At 38.5% G+C, this 24,977-nt stretch overlaps 1 protein-coding gene across 1 annotated transcript in view; it reads left to right on the forward strand.

Annotated features, from left to right (window-relative positions):
* LOC140140604 (uncharacterized) overlaps window positions 1–24,977 on the forward strand; it is a 57,814-nt gene that overhangs the window by 15,276 nt on the left and 17,561 nt on the right. The window contains 17 exon segments of the mRNA XM_072162364.1: window positions 5,339–5,473; window positions 6,022–6,055; window positions 6,857–7,309; window positions 7,620–7,767; window positions 9,976–10,138; window positions 10,939–11,073; window positions 11,585–11,854; window positions 13,455–13,943; window positions 13,945–14,565; window positions 14,567–14,662; window positions 14,664–15,482; window positions 15,484–17,145; window positions 18,270–18,463; window positions 20,381–20,544; window positions 21,677–21,780; window positions 22,170–22,269; window positions 23,360–23,441. Coding sequence (XP_072018465.1) covers window positions 5,339–5,473; window positions 6,022–6,055; window positions 6,857–7,309; window positions 7,620–7,767; window positions 9,976–10,138; window positions 10,939–11,073; window positions 11,585–11,854; window positions 13,455–13,943; window positions 13,945–14,565; window positions 14,567–14,662; window positions 14,664–15,482; window positions 15,484–17,145; window positions 18,270–18,463; window positions 20,381–20,544; window positions 21,677–21,780; window positions 22,170–22,269; window positions 23,360–23,441 — 5,669 coding nt within the window.

Consider the following 24,977-nt stretch of genomic DNA (forward strand, 5'->3'; position numbering starts at 1 on the left):
CTTAAATAAGCATGAACTTAAAGGGCAGGTCTATAGCAAGAACAAGTTTATCTCTATTTGAAGATAATAAATATTACATTACAAGTTGACACTTGTTGCAATTTTTTTGTGCGTATTTCTCCTGAAAAAGGAGAAATTGTATGGGTAAAGTTCAGCCTCGACGTGTTCTTCCCCGTTTGAAGCGTCACGTGTTCTCCCCGTTTGACTGATGGCGAGGTAAATGAAGCGGACACTTTATCGTGCTCTCATCATACAATCACAATCACTTTGACAAGTTTGACATTAGCAACAATGAGTTGTACTATCACTTACCATAACAATGCTGCATAACAATATGCACGCTTTTGTTCTCTTTCGGGAACAAAGCCCACACAGATCTTTGTTACTATGCGTTTGCTTTGTAATATTTCATCCAACTGAAACTATAGCATTGCAATATACACATGATACAGGGAAATCAGATGCATGAGTTTGTGGACTAACACGGTTTATATGCTAGTCTCATATGAAATTCTAAGCTCAAATTATGTATTTATTTTTTAGGCCTAATATTTCTCATGATATTGATATACATATGAATTATAATATCACAATTGTCTAATATATAAAAAAGAAGCGGCTGATTTTATCCATATGCTTAAAAACCATGAAATTTGTAATACTTAATTTGGAATTTTTTGCTGTGAACAGCAACAGTATAGGTTCTGTCCATTACGAGTGTTTAGAGTCCCTTTTCTCACAACGGGCACATCTCATTTCATGACGTCACCGGTTTTCTAGGCCAAATCTGTCTCGTTCGAAGGAACTCACCGCTTAAGTTGGTTTTTGCGGAAAATTAATTTTAAACGTCTTATTTTCTCAAAAAAGGAGTCATTTTCATTGTCCTCATAATATTAGCTTGCCAATGATATGATGTTGTTTTGGCTATGGACCTGCCCTTTAAATGATCAAAGTGAACCTGTATTGGGTTATTCCAGTTGAAATCTGTACCCCTGTGTAAGACATGACCTTAATCTTCCACACAGGGAGTGTGAGTTTCAAACGGAGTTGCCTGGATGGATGACTCCATTTAATTTTTATACTCCCTGTGTGAGAGATCAAGGTCATGTCTTCCATAGGGGGTGTAGGGATTTCAACTGGAATAGCCCATATCCAGGTAAATACTGAAAAGTCCAAAATTTTTGCACTTGTTTTTGCACTTTTTGTGTTTCAAGCAGATGCTGCGAAAATAGCAGTGTACAAATGTATTCCTTTTGTGTATAGCTCAATGAAAGGAAGCTTAGAAGCGCACCTTTTAAACAAATGAAACAATTCAAAATTGGTAAAGCGCAAAAAATTAATTGCCACAAAATTTCCCATTTTGACAGCAGATAGATAAGCCTGTATCACAAGCAGTGCACTGTGTCCTCTTTGACAGTAAACAGTGTGATTTTATCATTGTGTTTTGTTGCAGTGTTCAGTTAACATGTTGACAATAATCAACACTGATTTAAAGCTAACATGCGTTGAAAAATCCTTGCAAGAATTGACTTAGAGATTCCCACCAAAATTCTTACCGTACCTTAAAACAAAATTCTGAATGCATTTATGATCTTTAGAAATAACTTGGACTACATCATTTCTTTAAGTAGTAACCATTTAGGCCTCTTCAATGCAAAACATGAACTATTTGTTTGCATTAATCAATGACTCAGTGGAAGAAAGACTAAATGTCACTACGATCCACAACATGCTCATCTATCAGGGCACAGTTCTGTAACCCCAATACATTTGTTCATTCATTGAATGACCTTTCAAAATTTGAGTACACAAACTCATACTCTGCACCTGGAGGTCAAATTTAGCACTTTGATTGTTTGATTGAGATTATTGAACTATACCATTGGGATGAGGCCATTGTGGTCCATAGTGTGTCCGTTTAGCTGCTGTCTGTAACTCCTGCATGTATAGGTTATGTGCTATGCATGCGTTAACTCATGGAGATACGTCTTTGTACCGCTGAGCCAATTTAAAAGCAAAAATAGTGTCATAATTTTCCAATTCAAAGCTGCCAATCTTACAGGAAAGCATCCCTTTCATTTGTGCTATTCCAGTTGAAATCCTTACACCCCCTGTGGACAACATGACCTGCATCTTCTGCACAGGGGTTTAGATTTCAAAGGAGTCACCCATTCTGTTGACCCCATTTGAAATTCACACTCCTTATGTGGAAGATTTAGGTGATATTTTCCACAGGGGTGTGTGGATTTCAACTGGAATAGCCCGTTGCATTCTAAAACATGGAATGATTTCGAACATATACCATTTAACCACATACTAACTCTCTTAACATCATGAATGAAAAAATAATTATTATTATAATTTGCACTCCAATCAACCACCAAGGTAGAAGCAATGCACAGGCATGTATCGTTAGCTTAATTAGCTAAGTCAAATACCATTGTCTTAATTAAGATGTCTATTCATTAATTCATTTCAAATATGCATATATTCAAATCCAAAGCGTTAAAAATAACTTGGGTGTGACTAAAGCAAATTTTTGGACTGGCAATTAATTCATTTAGAAGAAAAGATAAAAAAGTATCCAAAATGAAGCAGATTTTGGAATGGCAATGTGCACAAACCCCAAGTCGGAATATTGGTGTAAACCTCTGTTCTGGCTATATAAACATTCAACTAACAATATGTGTGCTACTAACATTATTTCACCATTTGTTAAAATTGAGTATTATTAATATATGCAGCATCGTAGGTTTGCGGAGAGGCAAAGTAAATATGAACAATCTAGCGATACTTAATTACAGTTGCTAGAGCTCTGCACCCTGGCTCCTTACATGCCAGGGGTTACTCAGTACAAAATGACCATACAGGGACGTGGCACAAACATGGGTAGCATTTTGGCCTTTTGGTATATCAATGACCCCCTTTTCTAGGTCAATTTTGGTGTACGGATGGGACATTTTTTTCCCCAATTTTCACACTTTTTTTTGTTGAAAATAGCCCAATTTTGCCTCACTGTAGCCAACATTTTGGTGTATTGATGGATCCACTTTCATATTCTCGGCAGAACACCCCTACCCATTTTTTTTTGTTATGCCATTAGATCTTTGGCAAAGTCTATCACTAGCTTTATACATGCATTTGTTTCTGATATACTGATTGAAAAAGGGAAATACAGAGTGATTGTGTGTATTGAACAAATGGGCTTGGGTCAAGTCTAACATTACAATGTACACTACATACATTTGTAACACCAGCTGTGTACGGAAGTACTAGAATTTTTTGAATATGAACATTTTAAGCTTAAATCTATTTTCTCTTTATCGTCACTTTTTGAATTTGATGAATTAAGATTGTTCATAGACAGAGATCATGTAGGGAGCCCAGTACAGTTATGTACATGTTGAATTATGTTTATGCAATTTATAATGCATTGGCGAAAAGCTTGCTTTTTTAAAGAAAAAAAGCTGAAAATTTGTAATGAAAACAGTTGAAAATTTGTACAGTGAAACATGTACACATATATATATTATGTACAAAGGTATTTAAAATTCAATATGCAGACTGTTTAGTTAATTATTATTATTAATTATTATATATAAGTATTTAAATAAGTATAATATTTCTATAAATATATATAATAATTCTATTTATGGTGAAATTTGATGTGCAATGCAAGCATTTTTACTGGGCATGTAATATATTATTATACCATTTTTCACCCTGATGTGGCAGTGATGTCAACGCGTTGAGGCAGCTGTTTCGCTTGGGCATCCATGCTGCGTCTTCAAGTGTGTGTGCGTATGCCAGTGCTTTGGGCGTACTCTAGCGATCTGAGGCTGCCCCAACAAAATCACACTGACGTCACTGCCACTTTAGGGTGAAAAATAGTATAGTGCTACATACTATTTCATTAAATCATTCCACTCATTACCAAATTGCTTGATTATTAGCAACTATTTAAAATTTTGGACAACTTTGTAATCTCTAGAATTTGAATGGTAAGATCCCATTAGGTGTCACTTTTCATACAATGCTGTTAATTTTGAGAGAAAAGTATGCTCAGATAATATTTTATTGTCACCAGTATATATTTTGGAGTGGTGTATTTTAGGAAAAGGTGTAAATCTGTAACCAAAAATGCTTGCATTTGCACAACAGATGTTGGTTGGGGCAATAATTATGTGTACCAAATCATGGTGCTTTATTTTCACAGACCCCCAATGGAAGACATGACCTTAATTGTAGGTTTCAGATGGAGTCACCCATGCTGGTAACCCCATTTGAAATTCACACTCTTTGAGTGGAAGATGGAATAGCCCAATACCTTCTGAGATATTCCAATATGGCGGCCAAACTTGCTTCGCTCATCCTATTCAAGGGGTGTAGCAGTCTGTGTACGGAGCTAGTTCTTCACTACCACTGCAGAGAACACACATCAGAACCACACCTACAGTATACTACACACACCCCTACTGGTCTGGTCCTGCATTGATACTCTAGGGGAGTAGCTACAGAGTACCTGGGCAGCAGTGTACCTCTGGGGGCAGTAGTAAAAGGAGCTGGTGGTGTAGGTGTATTTCCACAGTGATGGTGCAGTGCAACATATTTGTCTCCCATACCTAAAACATGCTGAAAATATTGGCCTTTGATATGTATCACACATGCATGCACCCCGCCCTTCCCCTGACACATGTGCATCCACCCCTACACGCATAATTATACCTAAACAAACAAATGCACACCCACAGGCATACACATGTTAATTTTGCTGGAATTCTAGCAACAGCAGCTGTTGCTTGTAGCACCAGAAGGTGGAAGTATGCCCTTTTAACAGTCGGCTATTCCAGTTGAAATACATACACCCCTATGGTAAACATGTCCTTTATATCCCACACAGGGGGTGCAGATTGCAAATGGATTCACCCATTTAGGTTAAGATCAAGGTCACATCTTCCACAGGGGGTGTATGTATTTGAACTACAATAACCCAATTTTAGTCTCGCTCTGTGATTGCCTTTAACATGTTGATCAGCCGTACATGTACAACTATACTATTATGTGCCATATTGGGCATGTTGGCTATTTAACTACATGTACATTTTATGATGTTGGCATTAAATGGTTGCACAAAATATTGCCAAGCTGCCGTCTTCCCTGTTAAAAAGGATTTACTTGTTTCTTAGCTGCACATTATATAATACCGTGTTGTTTGGTACATATAATTACTGCTCTCTATACCATCATGTATATCATAATATTGTTTGAGCAATCAAGTATTCAGTTAAGTAATAGCAAAATAAGTTACATTATCAATTATTCCCAAATTCTGATTTAGGCAAGTACCAGTACACTTAGACAAGAAGTCCAAGACGCCCGCAAAAAATTCTCGTCCCAAGCCATGCTTCGTCGTACACGATTACTGCAAGAGAAACAAGACCTTGTCAACCGAATGATTGAGGTTGGTGAAAAGGTATAGTAGGGCTGTGGGTACTGTCCTCTTAATTTTCTTCTTTGCACTATCCGTTCAGGGACCCAGCACTATATGCACAGAACCCTAATCAGCTTACATCTAGAAGTAGCCATCACAACCAGGATCAGCCCATTTCAAGTGTTTCAAGAACAAACTTGTGTGACTGCAGGGGCCCGAACTAACATTGTTACTCTTTACTGATAATTTAACTACCTTGGTATAAGGAGGGGGCAAATGCCTTATTGGCATCAATACAAATTTGTTGGATAAGTCAATTTGATTGATTGGATAAATACATTTGATTGATAACAATACAAGGATGTGCCGCAAGCATGGGATTCATATGAAAGACCCCTTTTTATACCAATTTTGGTATCACATATGGATGGATAATTTTTTCAAAATGTTTCCAATTTTTTCTGAAAAATAGTCCCTATTTTCGTCCAACTGTAGCCAAAATGTTTGAAATTTGCCAAAAAACTTGGGAAAAATTGCAGAATGGGTCCAAATTTCTTGAAAAACTTGCCCATTGTTGCACCCTTTGCTAGAAGCAGCCTACAGCAACCTCAAAGGCCAATATATGTGACACGATCTGGTCCATGGAGGCCAACAGAGGCATTTTTGAAAATTGAGTTACTCAAATTATTACAAAACAAACTTAAGGCTATCATATACTGAAACACCAAAGGTCTAGCATACTTGGTTCTTAAGTTATGAAGTTTGTTGATGTCAATTTTCTTTTGTATTTTATTGTTTTTTTACTTAATATTTTTACCTTTATCTCAATTTCAAATTTGCCGCCTTTGGCCTCCATGGATCAGATCGTGTCACATATGGCCAGTAACGTACACATATAAAACTTTGCAAAAAAAAGGGCCACAACTAAAAATCATTTCATAGAATTTGTAAATAAAGTTTAACAAACATGCATATCAATTAATAATTCACAAATCAGTACCCATTTGTTTAAATCATAAAATGTCCGCTTGGTAACAAAGTAAAGGTGCCTTTCTGTCCTGTTTCTTCTCTAATACCATTTTTCACCCTGATGTGGCAATAACTTCAGTGTACGTGCATTTCATTGGGCACAGCCTCAAATCGCTAGTGTTCGCTCAAAGCGCTGGCGTACATACGCACACGCGTAAAGACGCCGCATACATACACAAGTGAAACAGCTGCCTCAGTGCGTTGTCGTCACTGCCACATCAGGGTTAAAAAATTGTATATCTGTTCTATGGTGTAATGGGCTATTCCAGTTTGAATCCATATACCCACTCTGAAAAACATGACTTTAAACTGCCCCACAGGGAGTGTGAATTATAAATGGGGTCACCCATTCATCCATGTGTAATTGACATATATGTTTTCATTTTGCACGAACAGGTATCAGAGGGCAAAACGCAATAGCAACCTTGGAAACGGCCAGCAATCAAACGTGGGACCAAACCGCAAGCGTCATTACTGACATGGGTGATGCAGACCAACAAGAACTCACGGCAGAATTCATTGATTGCCTTGAATCGGAAAACAAGATCCTCCGTGACAAAGTGAACCATCTCGAATCGGTGGAACAGAGATTAAACGAGTCTTGCGCCTCGTTAGCAGACGATAAAGAACAATGCGAACAATTAATTGTGAATTTAAATAAAAAGATACAAAATTTGAAAAGCGGGAAAGAGCTGGATCCGGAGACAAGTTCAGAGAGGACTTTAGAGTGTGCTGTTGATAGCGAAACGGAGAGCACTGCAAAATTAAAATCTGGGAGGTCAGAGGCACAACGGAGGTCACAGTCGCCCTCAGCAAGTATGGACTCGGATGTAACTGCAAGTTCTATCGGTAGGCATTTGTTTGTTTCTTTGATTTTTTGTTTGTTTGTTAATCTGGTTATGTATGATTGTTATTTAAAGATGTGAATACTGCATTGTACCAAGCAACTCTGTCAAAATGATTAGTAAGGAGACCAGATAAATGAAATTGAGTGATTTATTGATTGATATTTGATTGAAGTATCGATTGATTGATTGATTTACTGATCAAATGATTGATGAATTGATCAATTGTTTGCTTTGATGTTTGAATGAATGATTGATGATTTGCTTGAATTGATTAATTGACTGATTGATTGATTGATTGAATTCCACCACAGGTACAACTCCTGTTAGAACCAATATGTCAGAAGGCACCATTGAAAGTGATTTACCAGACAGCAGACTGAGTCATATGGAGAGCTCAGATAATCATAGCTTTGATGGAGAATATGACGATTCTATCATGTTTGGAGGCATCCGAGAAAGGTAGGCTATTACTTGCTGTTATACAATGGTGAAAGTGTCGTTAAAGGAGGATCTGATTTATAAGCACAGTTTTGATCATGTTACACTGGGCTTTCCCAGTTGATATCCATACACCCCTTATGGAAAACATGACCTTAATCTCACAATTCAAATGGGACTACCTAAATCTACCCCCCCCCCTAATTAAAATCTGAATTGTTTTAAGCTGAGAACCTGTTAGCTTTAGCAATATAAAAAGACATTTCTTACATAATATTTCAAACTAAAAATATAATCTTAATTTTCAAATTTTTATTTCAATTTTTAAAGGGGGCAGTTTGTTATCCACAGCCTCTGCTGGCTACATAATGTTTATGTACAAAAACATTATTGCAGTTAATTCATTTTGCAAAAATATTGTCAAATTTGTATTTTGGTACACCAGAACGAAATTACAACAGTGGCCTAAGAAGCAGTGTAATACACATAATCTTGCATAACTCGCATGAAAAATTTCATTAAAAGAGGATGCTATGATCATGAAATACTCCTTTAATTTGATTTAAATTTAATTTAATGTGATTTAAATTTAAATTTAATTTGATTTAAATTCAAATTTATTTTGATAGACCCAGGGATTTAATTTGTCCAAAGAGACAAAAGATTAACTTAGAAGCTAGACCCTGCTGGTATAAGTTGCCATCAAAAGTTACCAAATTGGGTGAAGAAAAGACATTTAGTGGCAACTCTCTCAGACCTCTGATTTAATCGAACTAAGTGTAATTTTCATGTAAGTAATTTTCACATATCAAATTTCAAATTGTTTGTTTGGTTGTTTTTATTCCAAAAATTCACATTTTCTTTTTAATTAGGTGTATAATTATGTGTGCAGTGTATGTGGATGCTAGAGTCATTTTATTTTTCAAGATAAAAGAGAAATGCACAAAAGTAAATATTAACATAATGCAAAGATTTCAACTTCATCAGTCTGTCCCCATTGAGGTCTTTGCCCTTCTTCAATTTACACACATCACTGCACTTGTCTGTGTGTACAAGTAGGCCATTCATTGCCAAACCTACGATTTGGTAGCCCAACTGGGTGACTTTTGAAAATTATCCCTGTGACTTTTGACAATTTCCTGACCCATAAAAACCAGTTGAGAAAAAAATTGGGTGACTTTTCAACATTGGCTCCTGTGACTTTGGTAGTTTACTGTCCCATAGAAACCAATGGTTAAGTGAAAAATTGGGTGAATTTTCAAGCATTTGACCCACAATTTGGGCTGAAATTTGTTGGCAACCCAGATTCTTTTTTCTGCATCATCCCAGGTGACAATCCTATTCAAGGTTTCTCATGCCTCATTGCACTCTCATCACAGTGGTTTTGAGAGATGTAGTGATTAGGTTGTTTTTGCAGTCGATGAGGAGATTGCTTGATCAAGGTACTAAAATGGCCATTCTGGTACACATTGGATCATGAGTACACTACATTTACATGAAAGTGCAGGCCTACTCGGTTTTCTTGACGATGCCAGGCTTGGGGGTATGAGGTTTACTAATGATGAAGTTGCAGCTTGAAAGTGCAATGATGTTGCATTTACAACAGTGCTGTCAAGGGCATTCCACTCCACATAAGTTCTGGGAAAGTAGGAATATTTGTTTTGATATAAGGTTCACTAAATATCTTTCTGCGCTATTGCTCCACCAATAGCTTTCACACATAAGGTTTGACTTCAGAACTTGCTCATCAACATGGCTCGAAAAAGTGGGGCGTTTGGGAAGCTCCTTCCCAGGAAATGTCTGTGTTTGGAGGGAAATTCTGGTATTTAGAGGGAATTGTGTCTTTTTTGTATATAGTAAACACATCTGATAACAAACTGATGAAGATGTGTGTCACACATCGAAAATTCCAGGTTAGTTGAATTTTTGTGCTGAAAGTCAGTTTAAACTTTTAGAAATTGTTTATCACCAGCACGTATGAACTTACATTTGAAAACTGATGGTGATCACTCCAAAAACGTTGCCAACTTTATTGTCTTCAAAATCATGTCCATCAAACAGAAATTTGGAAAAAAAATTAAAATGTCAACATGAAACAATAATTCCTGACATGCGGAAGTTGTCAGTGGAGTGTTATTACAGCAAGAAATTTTGTGCTAGTGGCAACGTCAACCAGATACCTGACCAGTGACGAAATTATCAAAAAATTTGTGCGATTCTATTTTGCAGATATCCTGAAGCGGCGAACGCACTGAAGGAGCAAATTGAGCAGTTTGAATTGGTGCGTGCTGACTGGGAGATGGAGAAAGAAGCACTGGAGGAAGTGGTGGTACGAATGAGAGACCAACTCAAGGAGAAAGACAGGGCGGTGCAGAGTCTTACTGCAGAAAAGGTGAACTTAACACTAACAGTATTTCACAATAAATTAAACACCTGTTGGCATATCCAGGGGTCCGACATCTTGCGGGCGATTTTTCTTGCAACAGACGCAACATCCTCTGTAGAAATAATTTAAGTTAGAGAAAAAGAAATCAAGTATTACCCCTAGAACTACTGAGCCATATTTTGTATCACAGATTACAAAGGGCCCTTATTTCCATTTATTATTTCCATAATAAACATATACCGTTATATTTGGTACCAATGTATAGCTATGGGTCTCCTCTATTGAGTGATACCAAAATGCGTACAAACATTCCCCACATAATCTTGCTATGATGTCGCAATGTGAGGGCGCCCATGCACATTTGGGAAATTCTGGCTATGTAGACATGTATACGTAAAATGATTTTTGGCTACAAAATTTCGGCTACAAAAATGCGAGTTTTACCAAATTTTCTCCTGAATATAAAAGCAAATGACCATTTTTACCTAACTAACAAGTAAAAGCTCAGTAGCTCTTGGAATAATTTCACAATAGTGAAATGAAAATCATTGAATTTTATGTAGAAACCAATGGTGGGCATCACCCCCCCCCCCCCTCCGGTCATCTTTGATGGCCGGTCCTACCCCTGGGCAAGGTGCTGTAGTAAAATTTTATCATTAAAATGAGCGCAAAAGATGGATTTATGATTAACATGTGCATTTTTTATGATGGATACTAAATCTTGGGGGGTTAGTACCCCCCTTCTTAGTTCTAGGGTAAAACAATTTAATATTCAGAAAAATAATCTTAATTTGGTGGTTTTGCAGGGTTTGATGGAGCTTGATACACAACAGACAGAGGAGTTGAACGCAGCTGTGGAAGAGATGGATAAGAATATAGAAACACTGGAAGCTGCAAAGAAAACACTGGAAGATGATAAAGCTGTGGTAATGAAAGAAAAGGTAAGCAGGTTTTGACATGTATTAATGTCTAGAAACACTAGAAGCTGCAAAGATAACACTGGAATAAGATTCCACTTTGGTATTGAGAGAAAGGATAAGCATGCTGATTTGATATGTTCAAATGTCTAGAAACACTAGAAGCTGCAAAGAAAACACTGGAGGCACTAATTAGGTCATATAATTATGATTTTTATTGCCACTGCTGAAATACCTGCAAGTCACATGTATAGGGTAAAGCTGCCGGTTAAACAAGGGTAATGCTGGGGGTAAACTAGGGTAAAACTATGTTAAACTAAGGTAAAGAAGCGTAAAACTAGGGTTAACTATGGTAAACCAAGGTGTAAAATGGGGATAAACTAGGTAAACTATGGTAAGCTAAGCGAAGGCAAAACAGAGGTTAACATTGCACAAAGCTACTATTGGCTGCAAATAAATTTAATTTCCAGTGGTAAACATTTTTGTGGGAAAATGTTTTGCGCATAAACCGATCTCCTTGTTTGTGTTGCTATAGGAGTCGTTAGAATTGAAGATCCAAGAACTTGAAGCTGCGCATCAAGAACAAGTAAGCAAACTACAGACTATGACAGGCCACAAAGAACAACTCCAGGTTCAACTGGCAGAACAAGAAGAATCCCTCAATAACCTGAGCATGGAAGTGGAGTCCTACAGGACACAGCTGCAGGACAAGGAAGCATCCCTTGCCGATGTGAGTGGGGATAGGAGTAGACTTGAGAGTGAGCTGCAGGAGCTGGATAACCAACACCAAGAAGCTATCAACCAGGTAAGTTGCAAAATAACCATTTGTGACATGATCAGGGGAATGAGTCATATGTCGACCCTGGGCGAAAATGAGTTTTACATATACTTCTAAAGAGGCCATTTATAGCTTTCAGAAATTGAATACCCCAAGTTGATACGACTTTTCTTTGCGAAGTTACATCACTTTATCAATCGCTGAAAACAATAGAAAACAAAAGAATTTTAAAACTTTCTTTGCCAATATCTCTAAATCAATGTTAGCGACATCTGACTCATTCCCCCTGATCGTGTCATGTCAAAAGGAGACACTTTTGGGCAGGATCGAAAATTGAGAAATAGTCCAAAATCGGCCCGGGGTTGCGAATTTGTGATGTTAGTAATGTTTAAAATATTGTCTGATAGTTTCAGATCGGAATATAACTGGCATCTTGTATTTTTTGAGACATTTTCAAGGTAATTCCTACTCTTTACATTGTCAGTAATATTTTTAAAGGCCGATATCTCAATTTCCAATTTTATAATACCATAACTTACGAACTCGGTATCTTCGCTTAGGAATGTCCGATTTCATTGGGGAAAACAGTGTTGTAGAGCCAAATATCTCTATATTTAAGATATGTAAAGCACTCAAAATTGATAACCTGCCCAAAAGTGTCTCTTTTTGATATGACACGTCACATATACTTTTGTCCAAACCAGTTTTGACCAGATATCAATGGATCAGAAGCGATCGGAAATTACCGTGTTATGAATGAAATCGGAAGAGATCGGAATTAATTGTGTGTTCTGAAATTGGAAATAATCGTGTAATGAAATTGATGGAAATTTCTGTACATTATTTTGTGACCAAGAATTCCCTGAAAAAGACCACATCCCAATCAACATTCTGCACTAATACGTCCATGTTGACATTTCTAACCTGTTCCTGGTCATAGTTCAGTGCACTTTTATTATGAAACTCTGATTGGTCTACAATTTATTAACCCTAACTCTCCAAGTGCTCTTTAGGGAATGGAAGTATTCAAACCCGAGACCCCTCACATGCCAAGCACTGGGTCGGCCACCAGAAGCTAGTATGTGTATATATGACTTAGGGTGATTGTGTCATCACATCACTTTCTCATTAATGTTATAGTTTGTCTACTAATATTAGACAAAAAAATGTTTGGTTGCCCTCTGTGACCGGCCAACATAATTAGAAATCTTGGGTGGTTTTTTCCCAATCACTTCATTTTAAAAGAAACCTTAAATTTCATAGTATCACAGATATTTTATAATTTGTTATTCTCTCATTTTATTCATTAAATGCATATTTTATTAAAAACAAGAAGTATTTACATATAAATTTGATTTTTACCGTAAAATGTTCAAACATTTGTCAATACAAGCTTTTAAAAATGGAGGAAGGGCCCAAAAAAAACAAATAAATAAATAAGAATCAACCTACCGACTCTAATTTTTGTCTTTGAATTGCAACCAAACAATTTTTTTTTGGCCTTATAACCTCAAAGTTAACTCTTTTCTTTTCACCAAATTAAAAAAGAATCATTTGAAATAACTCAAAAAGTGTCCAGAATGATACTGATAATAGTATTTTATATTTTCAAACTTTTTTCTTTCAGGTGATTTCATCAAAAGACGATTTATCTAAAACCATCAACCATCTCCAGGATGAGATCGCAACTCTTTCCGAGCAACTCACGGAAAAAGACTCAGAACTAGATGAGTCTCAGCACATCAAGGAGAACTTAGAAAGTGAATTGAGCCACTTGAAGGAGAGTTCACAACAAGAGAATGTAGAGCAGGGCGAAGTCCAACAAAGTAATCAAGAACATGAAAGCCAATTAAAATCGGAGCTTTGCGAACTGAAAGAATCAAATAAAGTTCTTGATCACAGGAAGAGTGAGTTAGAGGCAGAAGTCAACGAGCTGTCTATGAAATTAGGTTCGCTTGAAGCGGAGTTGTCTCAAGCAAAACAGGAGGCTACGGATATTATGGACGGTGATGAGAAAACAAGGCTTGATGGGGCCATTACCAAACTGGAGGAAGATCTTGAGGCAGCTGTTAATGCGAAGGAGGCAGCACGGAGAGAATTTCAAGATTTGCAATCGGAACTGGAAGGAAAGATTCGAGGTTAAGAAGATGATGGTTGAAAACGAACAGCTGAATAGAACTTGGAATGAAAAAGATAATGAGCTGCAGGCTGTGTTGCACGATGTGGAACGGAAGGAGAAGGAATTGTCCGATCTGCAACTTGATGTCGAAGCGTTGTCTGCAGAAAAAGAGAGTTTAAGCCTGGATTTGAAGCACACCCAGCAAGCTATGGCCGATCAAAAACAGCAGTTTGAGAACACCGTCCACGAGTTGTCGGAATCAAGAGATTTAGATTCGAGTAACCTCCAGGAGGAGTACGAAAAATTTATACTTTCGAAAAACGAGCAAGATGGCGAATTGTCGCAGGTGAGGTCAAAGTGCGAGAGTTTGGAGGAAGACTTGAGTCACACAAAAGAGATGTTGAATTCGACATTAGAGAATCACAAGCAACTTGCTGAGATGGTGAAAGAGAAAGAGGAGGACATTAAGAATCTTGCGGAGGAGAACGGCTTCTTTTTCAAAGCTGTGGAAGAAGGAAAGAGTAAGCTTAAAGAACAGCTTGAGGAGCTGAAGAAAATGGAAGATATTGAAGGGCAGTTGGACCAGTTGAAAGGTGAGAGGTCATCGTTGATGGAGCGTGATTAAGGAATTGGAGGAGGCTGGCGATCACTGGGAGGATGCGGAGTCGAAGACACTTGGTTTGATCACAGAAATGGAAGCCGAACTAGGGCAGTTCAAGAAAAGCGGTCCAAGAAAAAGGCGAAGAAGTCTCATGGCTTAACCAAGTAATCGAGGAACACGAAGCGTCGTTAGCGGAATTGCAAGATCAGTTGAGTGTGCAAACGGACGAGTTGGAATTATCCCGGACTAAGTTTGCGGGGAGCGCTAACGATTTTGAAGCTTTGAACGAAAGTTTACGACAAAAAGATACTGAAATTTTCGAATTGCACAGAGAGTTGGATAATACGAGACAGCTGCTCTCTGATGAGCAGAGTTTGAAATCGGATGAGTTGGACACAAGTGTGGAGCATGACGCCGAAATATCCGACTTAAAGATACAGGTGAGCAAACTGAATGCAGAGCTGAGCAATGTGAATCAAAATTTTATGGAAAAATTGAGTCAGAAAGAGGATGAGGCAAGACAATTGCAGACGCATGTGGGACAACTGAACCAAGAATTAGAAAGTCGTCAAGGTAAAGAAAACGATTTGCAACATAAGTTGGATAGGATATCGGATGAAAAAGATCAAATCATTTCAGATTTGAAAGACAAAGTGAATAATTTGTCGTTCCAAAACAGCTCCTATGAGAACCATACAGATGAGAAAGAAATTCACACTAATGGGTCAGTCGTGGAGTCACCGGTAATAGTCCGGGATGTGGAATTAACTCACAGTGCTCCTCCAAGTAGAGGGAACCCCAATATGCACCAAGCTATGAGTGATACGGAAAAACAATTTGAAAAAAATGGTGCAGGAGCGGAAAGAGAGATCAAAATATTGAAAGATGAAAACCAGTCTGTGTTAAGATTATTAGACGATAAATCGCAAACTTCATGACGGAAATTCAAACTTAGTCGATCTGCATAAGCTGCAAATGCAGGTGCGGACATATAACTCGGAAAGAAATCAAATGATGACTGTGTTGAACGAGAAGACGCGTGAGTGCAGCAATCTGAAAAATGAAGTCCATCGATTGCTCAAGACTGTCGGTGCGGAGAAGTCGGCACTTGAGAAAGCGTTGGATGATAATCGCGACTTGCAACAGTCATTGCGAGGGCCACGTAACGATATGCAGAAAGAAGCGTTGACAAAGTTGTCGCGATTAATCCAAGATAAGGATTTAGAAATGGAGGCATTGAAACAGAAAAATGAGAGTCTGTTGCAAGTTTTGCAGCAAAGCACGGCGTAAGCGACAGCACGCAAATATCAAATGTCTTGCGATAACGAACAGCTGCAGAAAGAGAATAAAGTATTGAAGGAGGAAAGAGATCAGTTAGTCGTCAGTATACATCAGAAACATCACGAGAGTTTAACATATTATGAAGAGGTTCAACGATTGGCTGGTGTGATTAAGTCGGAAAATCAGAAACAGGCCGAGTTGCAAGAGCAGTACAACACGTTGTATGCCGATCATGACGAGAAGGAGAAAAGCACGGGCGAGTTACAAGTGCAGTTACAAGAGAAAGACAAAGTCTTGGGTGATTTGGAGAGCGAGCTTGAACAACGGAATGAATCGGTGGCATTTTTAGAAGGTCAGCTCGTGAGTTTGAACCAAAGTGTTGCGGAGCTTCAAAGTCGTAACGAGGAGCTAGGAGATTCCATAAACGCTAGTCATCATAAGCAAAACGAGGACGATGATTTGCAGTTGAAGGTTATTGAGGAAAAAGATGCGGAGATTTTGGAATTAAAGGAACAGTTACAAAGTATGACGCTTATGAGTTTGGACCAAGCTGATAATGAAAATAGAACTAAAGTTGATGATTCTGTAGTTGTCCCTGTTCAAAATATGCTATTGCAACATGCGCCGCCAACGCAAAATGCAACTCCACCACCCCCGCAAATCGATCCTGCCATTTTGGAAGCTAAAGATATAGAAATTGACATCTTAAAGGAACAGGTCGATCATCAAACTATAACCTTGTCAGAAAAGGAAGCATTGATTAAAAAGAGGAACGATGAATTGGAGAAAATTCATATAGATGTTGCTTCTCTAAGGCAAGAAATAGATATAGAGAATCAGAATTTGCTTCAACGAGATGCTGTTGTGCAGCTCAGGACAAAAGAGTTACAAGACCTTTCAAACAAGCATAAATCTGTTGAAGTTGAGCTTCAAAGCTTAAGACATTCCAATCATTCCTTAAATGTGCAAATGCAAGGTTATAAACAAGAGATTCAGACTTTAAAGCAGGATAACCAAAATCTTCAACATGCCGTTCATAATAAGGACGGCGAAAATAGGTCGTTGCAAGACATGAGCAACAGAATGGCAGTACAGGTCCAAGAGAAGGAGTTTGAAATCGGTGCTTTGAAGGAGAAGAACGCGACTTTGACGTCCATTGTTCAGGAGAAGGATGTGGGGAGTCAAGGGGAGCTGCAGAGAGTGTTGCGTGAGACGGAGGCGATGCAGAGACAGGCGCAGTTGTTCCAGCAGGAACGAGACCAAGCTCTTCTTGCATTGCAGAGACACCAGGCAGAGATGCACTCAAAAGACGAGCAGGTAAGTCATGTGACTGGGGTTGGTATGCACAAAACAAGTTAGACCAGGTCTTACTTTAGACGTGGTGGACATATGGAGGTTACATTTCAGGGGCATCCCTTTAATCTTTCTTTTCCACCTTTACTTCTAGCAAAATCCAAAAATTAAAACGGCAGCCATCTGATATAAAGCTGCATGTATTTGCCTGTAACAGGATCTAGAGTATAAATATAGCATGATAGAGTAAGGTATGAAAATACCAAAGTGTTCCCTCTCCGTAGGACAAATCTCCATAGTTAGACCAGGTCTAATGTTAAACCTGGTATAACTTGTTTTGTGCATACGGACCATAGAGTTTAGATTTTGTTTAGTTGTTTCTCTTTGCTTCAAGGGACTTTCATGAAGTCATTAAATAGTAATTGATAAATTGGGGAAAATATTCATGAAGTTAAACCATTTTCTTTTCATAACCACCGACAAACACTAGGTAAACTGACAGTTATGTCCATCTTTGAGATTGCATCCTGTATCAGATTTGCACACATAATTCCTCATGCCTGGGCATAAAGAAATAAGATTTGTCATCATTGAGCAGGAAAAACCTCTTGTATGTCATTGGCCCCTGAACATGTAAAAAGCAAAACCTATTATATAACCTGTTGGCAGTTTTGTTTGAAACATGTTCAGGGACCACAAGCACATTGGAGTTTTTTTCCTGCCCAACAACGTTGTATTGTTTGACAAGAAAATGCAGTGTCTTGCTTATTCATCGTAGTTAATTGCTATACTAGCTTCCAGAGAAGTATGGCAGTCTTATGCTCCGATTGACGCAAGCGCCCTGTTAATGAGCGACATACACGGAGCTTTGTGTTCCATTCAAGAGCGCTGCTCTGCGCTGACTAAGGGTTTGATGTGTAAATCGGCGAATCAGATTAACGTTTTGTGGATATTATTGTTAGACTATTGAATTGGCCAATCGGAACCCTACTTTGTGTTTACGCTGTGTACGTAGGCTCTCAAAATGTGAACATTCTAGCTCATTTTTGTCAGTTTGACCCCCATGAAAGTTGCCTTGCCCCCTACCCTCTGTCAGAGTCCTATCAGCTACGCTACTGGGGGTACTCACTGTTGTATTCTTGTTTCAGATCCAAGGTCTTCGGCAGAAAGAACAGCAGCTTGGTAGAGAGTTAGATCGGTTGAGGAACCACCTTCTTGAAATGGAAGATGGGTACACGCAGGAGGCGCTGCAGGCGGAGGAACGGGAGAAAGAACTCAGGACCAAACTAACCCATTCAGAGGAAAAGGCAAGATCAAGCTCATCGGCTGTACAGAATGCAAGGTAAGGATGCCTATATTAAATGAGTGAATGTTCTTAGTCATCCAGTAGTTTCAAACAGAGTTTTGGAATTAAATCTAATACTGGAACTTACTTTTTGCAACTATTGCAACGTTGCGTCTGGAACCACCAGACTTCATCAGGCAACTGACCCGTTGCACTGGTCATCTGATAGACTGCAGGTATCGACCCGATGGCCCGGGCCCATGCATGAGATAAGTTCTACTTCCGCTTTAACTTATCTCATGCATGGGATCGGGTCGATACCTAGCAGTCTATCACATGACCAGTCCAACGGGTCAGTTGCCTGATGAAGTCTGGTGGTTCCAGACGCAACGTCGCAATAGTTGCAAAAAGTAAGTTCCAGTATTAGATTTAATTCCAAAACTCTGATGCCTATATTACATTGGTAACTAATTATATTTTTCACCCTGATGTGGCAGTGACGCCAACACGTTGAGGCAGCTGTTTCGCGAACACATCTTTGCAGCATCTTTTAGCGTGTGTGTGCATATGCCAGCGCTCAATTGAGTGCCCACTAGCTTGAAGCTGCACCTAATGATATGCGCACTGACGTCATTGTCACATGAGGTTGAAAAATGGTATAGAGCGATTTGTGCACTATAGCAGTCACTATGGCCATTGCACAATATGCCTGACATTAAAAAAAAGAAGGAAAAAATAGCAAATGGTGAGTCAAAATATGAAAACTGACCTGGATAAGTTGCCATACACTTCTATAAGATGCCCTTCTATAGGCTGCACAGCATATTGCTGCAAAAATGCATTAATACTTTTTCAAGCAGCCATTCCCCTGTTTCTGCATCAACTTTGGCAAGTCCTTTTGTACCATCTGGTAGATGATACAAAGTACAATAGACCTTTTTCCCTCTTTCCCATCATGCACTATTCCAGGGGGGTATGAGTGTCGCAAACTACATCATCTCCCCGGGGGAGTACAGAGTTAAGTTCATTACATTCTGGGATACGGACATTTCGGCTGGTGCCTTCATCACAAAAAAGGAATCCCCGATAATCATGATAATGGCGCCGCGATCACTAATACCTTTCGGGGGAAAAAAACAACATTTTTATGCCTTATGGACATGGTGTCATCAGCCAAAAAAGTTTCCTGCTATTGAAACCTAACTTTGTATACATTTTATAGACCTAATGGTAATAAACTAATGACGGGACACGGAGCGATATTTTGTCGGCGTCCGTTTCACTTTTTTTTTTAGGAGATGAAAATAAAATGTAAACACAATCTCTTACACAGATGTTCTGCGTCGCTCCGTAACTGTATCACTCGTGTATTCAATAATTGCATAATTAGTAACATCGATGGCCTTTACGATAATCCGCATATATGGAATCAGTATGCCCATATTAAGACAAAATAATTGCAAAGGTATGGTAAAGACCATCGGATGCACACGATCTATGAGGTTGATGAACTACGTCATACCCCCCTAGAATAGCGCATTGTGGGATAGAGGGAAAAAGGGTCAATTAGGTGATGATGTGATCAGCTGTCCCATTGTTCTGCTACAGCACTCACAGGCTGGGCTGTCGGACAGACCACATTTCCACATGTGTCACGAACATCTAGTCTACTTCAGAAGGAAAACATCTTGCAAAAGCTTACTAGGCAGTGAAGTCCATAAGAAATGGCTAAAACTTGATTTTCAAACAGTAGAACATCGATATGTACAGCGTAGATAGCGTTGTCATGCAAACTGTGTTATCCATCACTATGGAAGTAGTTGTGAACTCGGCAGGAAGTGACGTCGGTCTACGACAGCGAATTGCAACACTTGTCAGTGACCAAATGGGCGTAATCTTTGTTAATCAGTAAGTTCATTTCTTGATTTCTGGATAATAATTTCATCCAACTGGTTTATTTTTACACATACACAGCAAAGAAGCAACGGCTCAGATCGAGTCTTTGTTAGATCAACTCCACATGACTAGCGATCAAAAGGACCAGGCGTTGTTGCTATTAGCGGCTTCACAAGAGCAGGCTCAGCAGTATGCTACCTCACTAAACAACTTACAAATGGTGCTAGAACAATTCCAACAAGGTAAGAATAAAGTATTATCATCACTGGCCAGGAAAAGCCTCATATGTACTTTTGGCCCTTGAACATGGATAAAGCCTTGTAGGTGTAGACTTTATATTGAAGAATTTGCTTCATCCATGTTCAAGGGCCAACATTGCATGCAGGAAACACCTCATATTTACTTTTGGCCCTTGAAAATGGATAAAGCCTTGTAGGTGTATACTTTATATTGAATGGTTTGCTTCATCTATGTTCAAGGGCAAAAAGTACATAATTATGAGGTTTTTCCCTCCCAGTGACGTTATATTTCCAACAAATATTGCGCTTTCCGTTAGATGACGCCCTAACGAAAGGCCAATTTGTGTAGTTGGGGATTATATGATAGTAAACAGTGGGGAAAATGAATGCTTGCCAAATTGACTTGCTTAAGTTAGGTCGGATGGGAACATGATCTGACAGTCGAATATTGAGATAAATTAAGCTGATGCACAAGAGGAATAGTATGGGTTCTTTAAAGGAGACCCCAAGACTTAATATAAGGGGTGTCAAACGTCACACATGCATCTACATGCATCAGTGAACATCAAAAGAGAAGCTAAGTTGATATCTGTCAAAAAATGACTGGTTCCCATAATTTCATAACCCTATTTTGTCTTACTTCCACAAGCTCTTAATTTTTGAACAGTTCCCCCCCCCCCCCCACCAACTTAATGTGAACTTGCTTGCATGCATGCATCAGGAACCAGTTAGGGTGTTTTGCAAAAGCAGGGTGCATTGTGGAGCTGTACAAAAATAAAAGATTAAAAAAGTTTAAGATATCCTTAACATCGCTATCAATCTTCTATTTCATTCGTAAGTTGTGCAGATTATCTTACCAATATTCCAATATTCTGATGATGTATATTTGGGCTATATGGTAATATTTTGATGTGAATAAACAATGCATAACATGGTCTCTGAACTTAATATTTTGACTTCATTGATGTATTGCTTTGTCGACAACTTGACGATGTTGGATCTTGAGGTTTGATGATTGTCGACAATGTAAATTCTACTCAACAACAGCCCTAGCAATGACTAAATTCAACCTCAAAAAAATCAGCACCCTGTTTATTAGTAAGTTCAACCTTGCTCTATTTCTTGGCATTGACAGAGAGAGACAGTGCTGTGGCCTCTGAGGTTGAGATGTACCAGATAAGAGCACATGAGAAGGACAGAGTGGCAGAACAACTCTTGAAGACAAATATAGAATTACAGGTAGGAACTCTTATTTTCTTAGTCTACTCTCCAAGGGTGTTTTTTAGCGGGTGACGGGCATCGTTCCATGCCCATGAGTCCCATAATGCACACAGAGACTTGACTGATGGTTCGGTCACATGATGATAGTCCGCAGTCAATAGGAAAGGTTGTCTCTGCTTCCTTCTATCGCACGCCTGGGACCCTACCGTGAAACTACGCTGATTACCATCATGTGACGAAGCCATCAGTAAGGCTTTGCACAGTCTGATGAAGACCCGGCCAACAGGGCTCAACGTAATAAATCATTGGCGAATCCAGAATTTGATTTGTATGTTTATTAATCAAGTGGTGTTGCGAAACAAAATAATGGAAAACAATACCCTGTTTTTAATAAAATTATTTTATAGGAAAAACTTGCAGCTACTACAGAAGCTTTAGAAGGCGCATCCAGACTGAGTGAGCAGTTGGACAAGAAAGAAGAAGTGATAGAACAACTTAGAGTAGAAAGTAAGTGCCATCAGTAGAGGTGTTTGTGTGTGATAAATTGCCCTCAGACAAGAGGCAAACTATGTTCTCATTATGATTAAAGAGTTTAACTTCAACACTACACTATTTTTCGCTCACCTGGAACGTTTTCACTATTTCGACTAGCATCTTCAGCAGATGGTGATGCTGTGATGATATCTTGTCTACAATCGGGATATCTCTCACTGATGACTAGTCGAACTAGTGAAAATGTTCCAGGTGAGCGAAAAATAGTGTAGTGTTGAAGTTAAACTCTTTAATCCTTTTATCTACCACTACGTATGAATATCCACTTGTATATGTGTACATCCACATCAAAACGATGCACTTGTCGGCTGCTACATGTGTCTCACTTCACATAATAGCTAGGAATAAATACCAGACTCGACTCATCTCCAAAGTGGAGGTCACTTCAAATCATCCCAAGTCACACGGTTTAGGAATACAGAGAACATTCCTTAACCATGTGACTTGTGGATGATTTAAAGTGACCTCCACTTGGGAGATGATTCTGTTATTTATTCCTAGCTATTATGTGAAATGAGACACATGTAGCACACGACAAGTGCATCGTTTTGATGTGGACGTACACATATGTTCTCATTGTCTCATTGTACACACTTCCAGCCATTGGCTGTCCACAATCTCTTTGGGTGCAATTGACTAGAAACACTCTAAACTACAGACCACAAAACAATTAAGGCACCAGTTATGTTAACCCCTGTATATCCTACACAAAGACAAATTTGTCAAAATTAAAGCAAGCATCCAGTACCTGTACCCTTTAGCTCTGATTTAAGTCCTTATTTATTGAAATTGGATGAGAATTAAAGAAACAGTGATCAAAAACCTAAGGAAGAAACAAAATCGAAAAATTGTGAGTTGCGCTATAATAATTTCTTGTTTTGCAAGTTGAAAAGCACTGTGTGAGCTCTCATGGGTGACTGATGGAATGAATATTTCCAACCCTCTCTCTACACAGATATTAAAAACTGAAAGTGTTCATGTATTCTTTCATTCTTTCTTTCTTTGTGTGTGTTTCTCTAACCTGTTATGTGTTTACCCCTTTCAGGTGAAGCAAAAGTGCATCAACTAGAGGAGTACCAGAAACGGTTCCAAGAGGTCTCTAATGTGCAGGAGTCTAAAGTAGACAAGTAAGTCAATATGTAAATTTTTTTGACCAAATATGGTACTCTGGTTGTATTGGATTGTCACTGTGGGTGCCAAAAGTGATGAAGGTGTTAAATGGAACAATATTTTGCCATTTTAATCCGTGAGTCTTACAAAGGTTTGTGCATGCAGCGTATAGCATAGGTTATCATTGCAATGCACAGGGCCTCCAATTTGGCGAGAACAGATAATCGATTCTCGCAACGATTCTCCTAAACTTAGATTGTGAGAATCAGAGTCAATTCTCTCCAAATCATATCCATTCTGTATGCGGTATGTTACGATGATTAGTCATTTGTCACTTGATTCTCGCCAGATGAGTTTGTGAGAAACAATTTTAATTCATGCAAAGTGCAATGAAATTGAGCTCCTGAATGCAAAAAGAATCATGTAAACCTATCGAGAGGGATCAGGAGAATGACAGCATGATACATGTCTGATTCCATGTTCTCTTACAAAAGCAAAAAAGTGAAAATTTATTATATAACTAAGTTTCTTGTCATTTGATTGGCCAATTACTACATGTATTGATTATTTCTGCTATTTTTAGCGGCCAACTGTAAAATGACCATTGCAACTACCATAACAACACTGAAGACGCGCGCACGTATAGCGCTAGGTTTCCACCAATTATAGGTGCAGGTGTTTGCTTCTAAAATAAATGAAGATTTAGATATTTTAAAATTTATTTTGTTTTTCTATCTGGTGATATATAAAATTAAGTGGAAGAAAGGGAACTTATATATGAGTTATATAAAACAAATATTGAATGTTTTTATTCATTGAATTGATTGATGGAAAGTATATTTCCATTCGGTGAAATATGAACTGTTCCATTCAACTCGCAAAGCCTCGTTGAATGGTACAGTCTATATTTCACCTCATGAAAATATTCTTACCATTGAACTTAAAAACATTCAATATATCGTCGGTCGCAACACATAGTGGCGTAGAGTGATTTTTCAAACTTTCCGTTTCACATAGTGGCGTACAGGTTTAGAGCTAGCTATTATCCTATAATAGTTATTTCTTGTTTACTATTAACGATGCAGTGTTATAGTTTGAACCTTAAACTTCAATTTCAAATGGAATCGGACCACTGAGAGATGACAGTGGACGAGAATCGACTCAGTTACTAGTAGCATATCCTTCAAAAATGTTTTGCTCGGAGACGTATTTTGTCCTTCACCTACGCCATTATGTGTTGCGACCGACGATTTGTATACTATCCTTCATTCTTTTCTTAGTAGTTGCTTGCCACCTTTCTACCTGATAGTATGACATTCACATGTCATTGGGGAATTAAGACCCAGTCCATGCAAGCGTATCCTCCGACTCCTCCCCCCCCCCCCACCCCTGCTCAATTACTATCCTATTGCAATCATATAATGAAATGAGTATTGTGTCACATTGTGTGTCTGCTCAATGTCATCGGCATACGACAATCGTGTCATTCACAAATAATGAAAATTGCCGTCATTGGGCAAGTTCATAGCATACTATGATAAAATTTTATCATA

This window comes from Amphiura filiformis, chromosome 2 (assembly GCF_039555335.1).
Source record: "Amphiura filiformis chromosome 2, Afil_fr2py, whole genome shotgun sequence".
NCBI lineage: Eukaryota > Metazoa > Echinodermata > Ophiuroidea > Amphilepidida > Amphiuridae > Amphiura > Amphiura filiformis.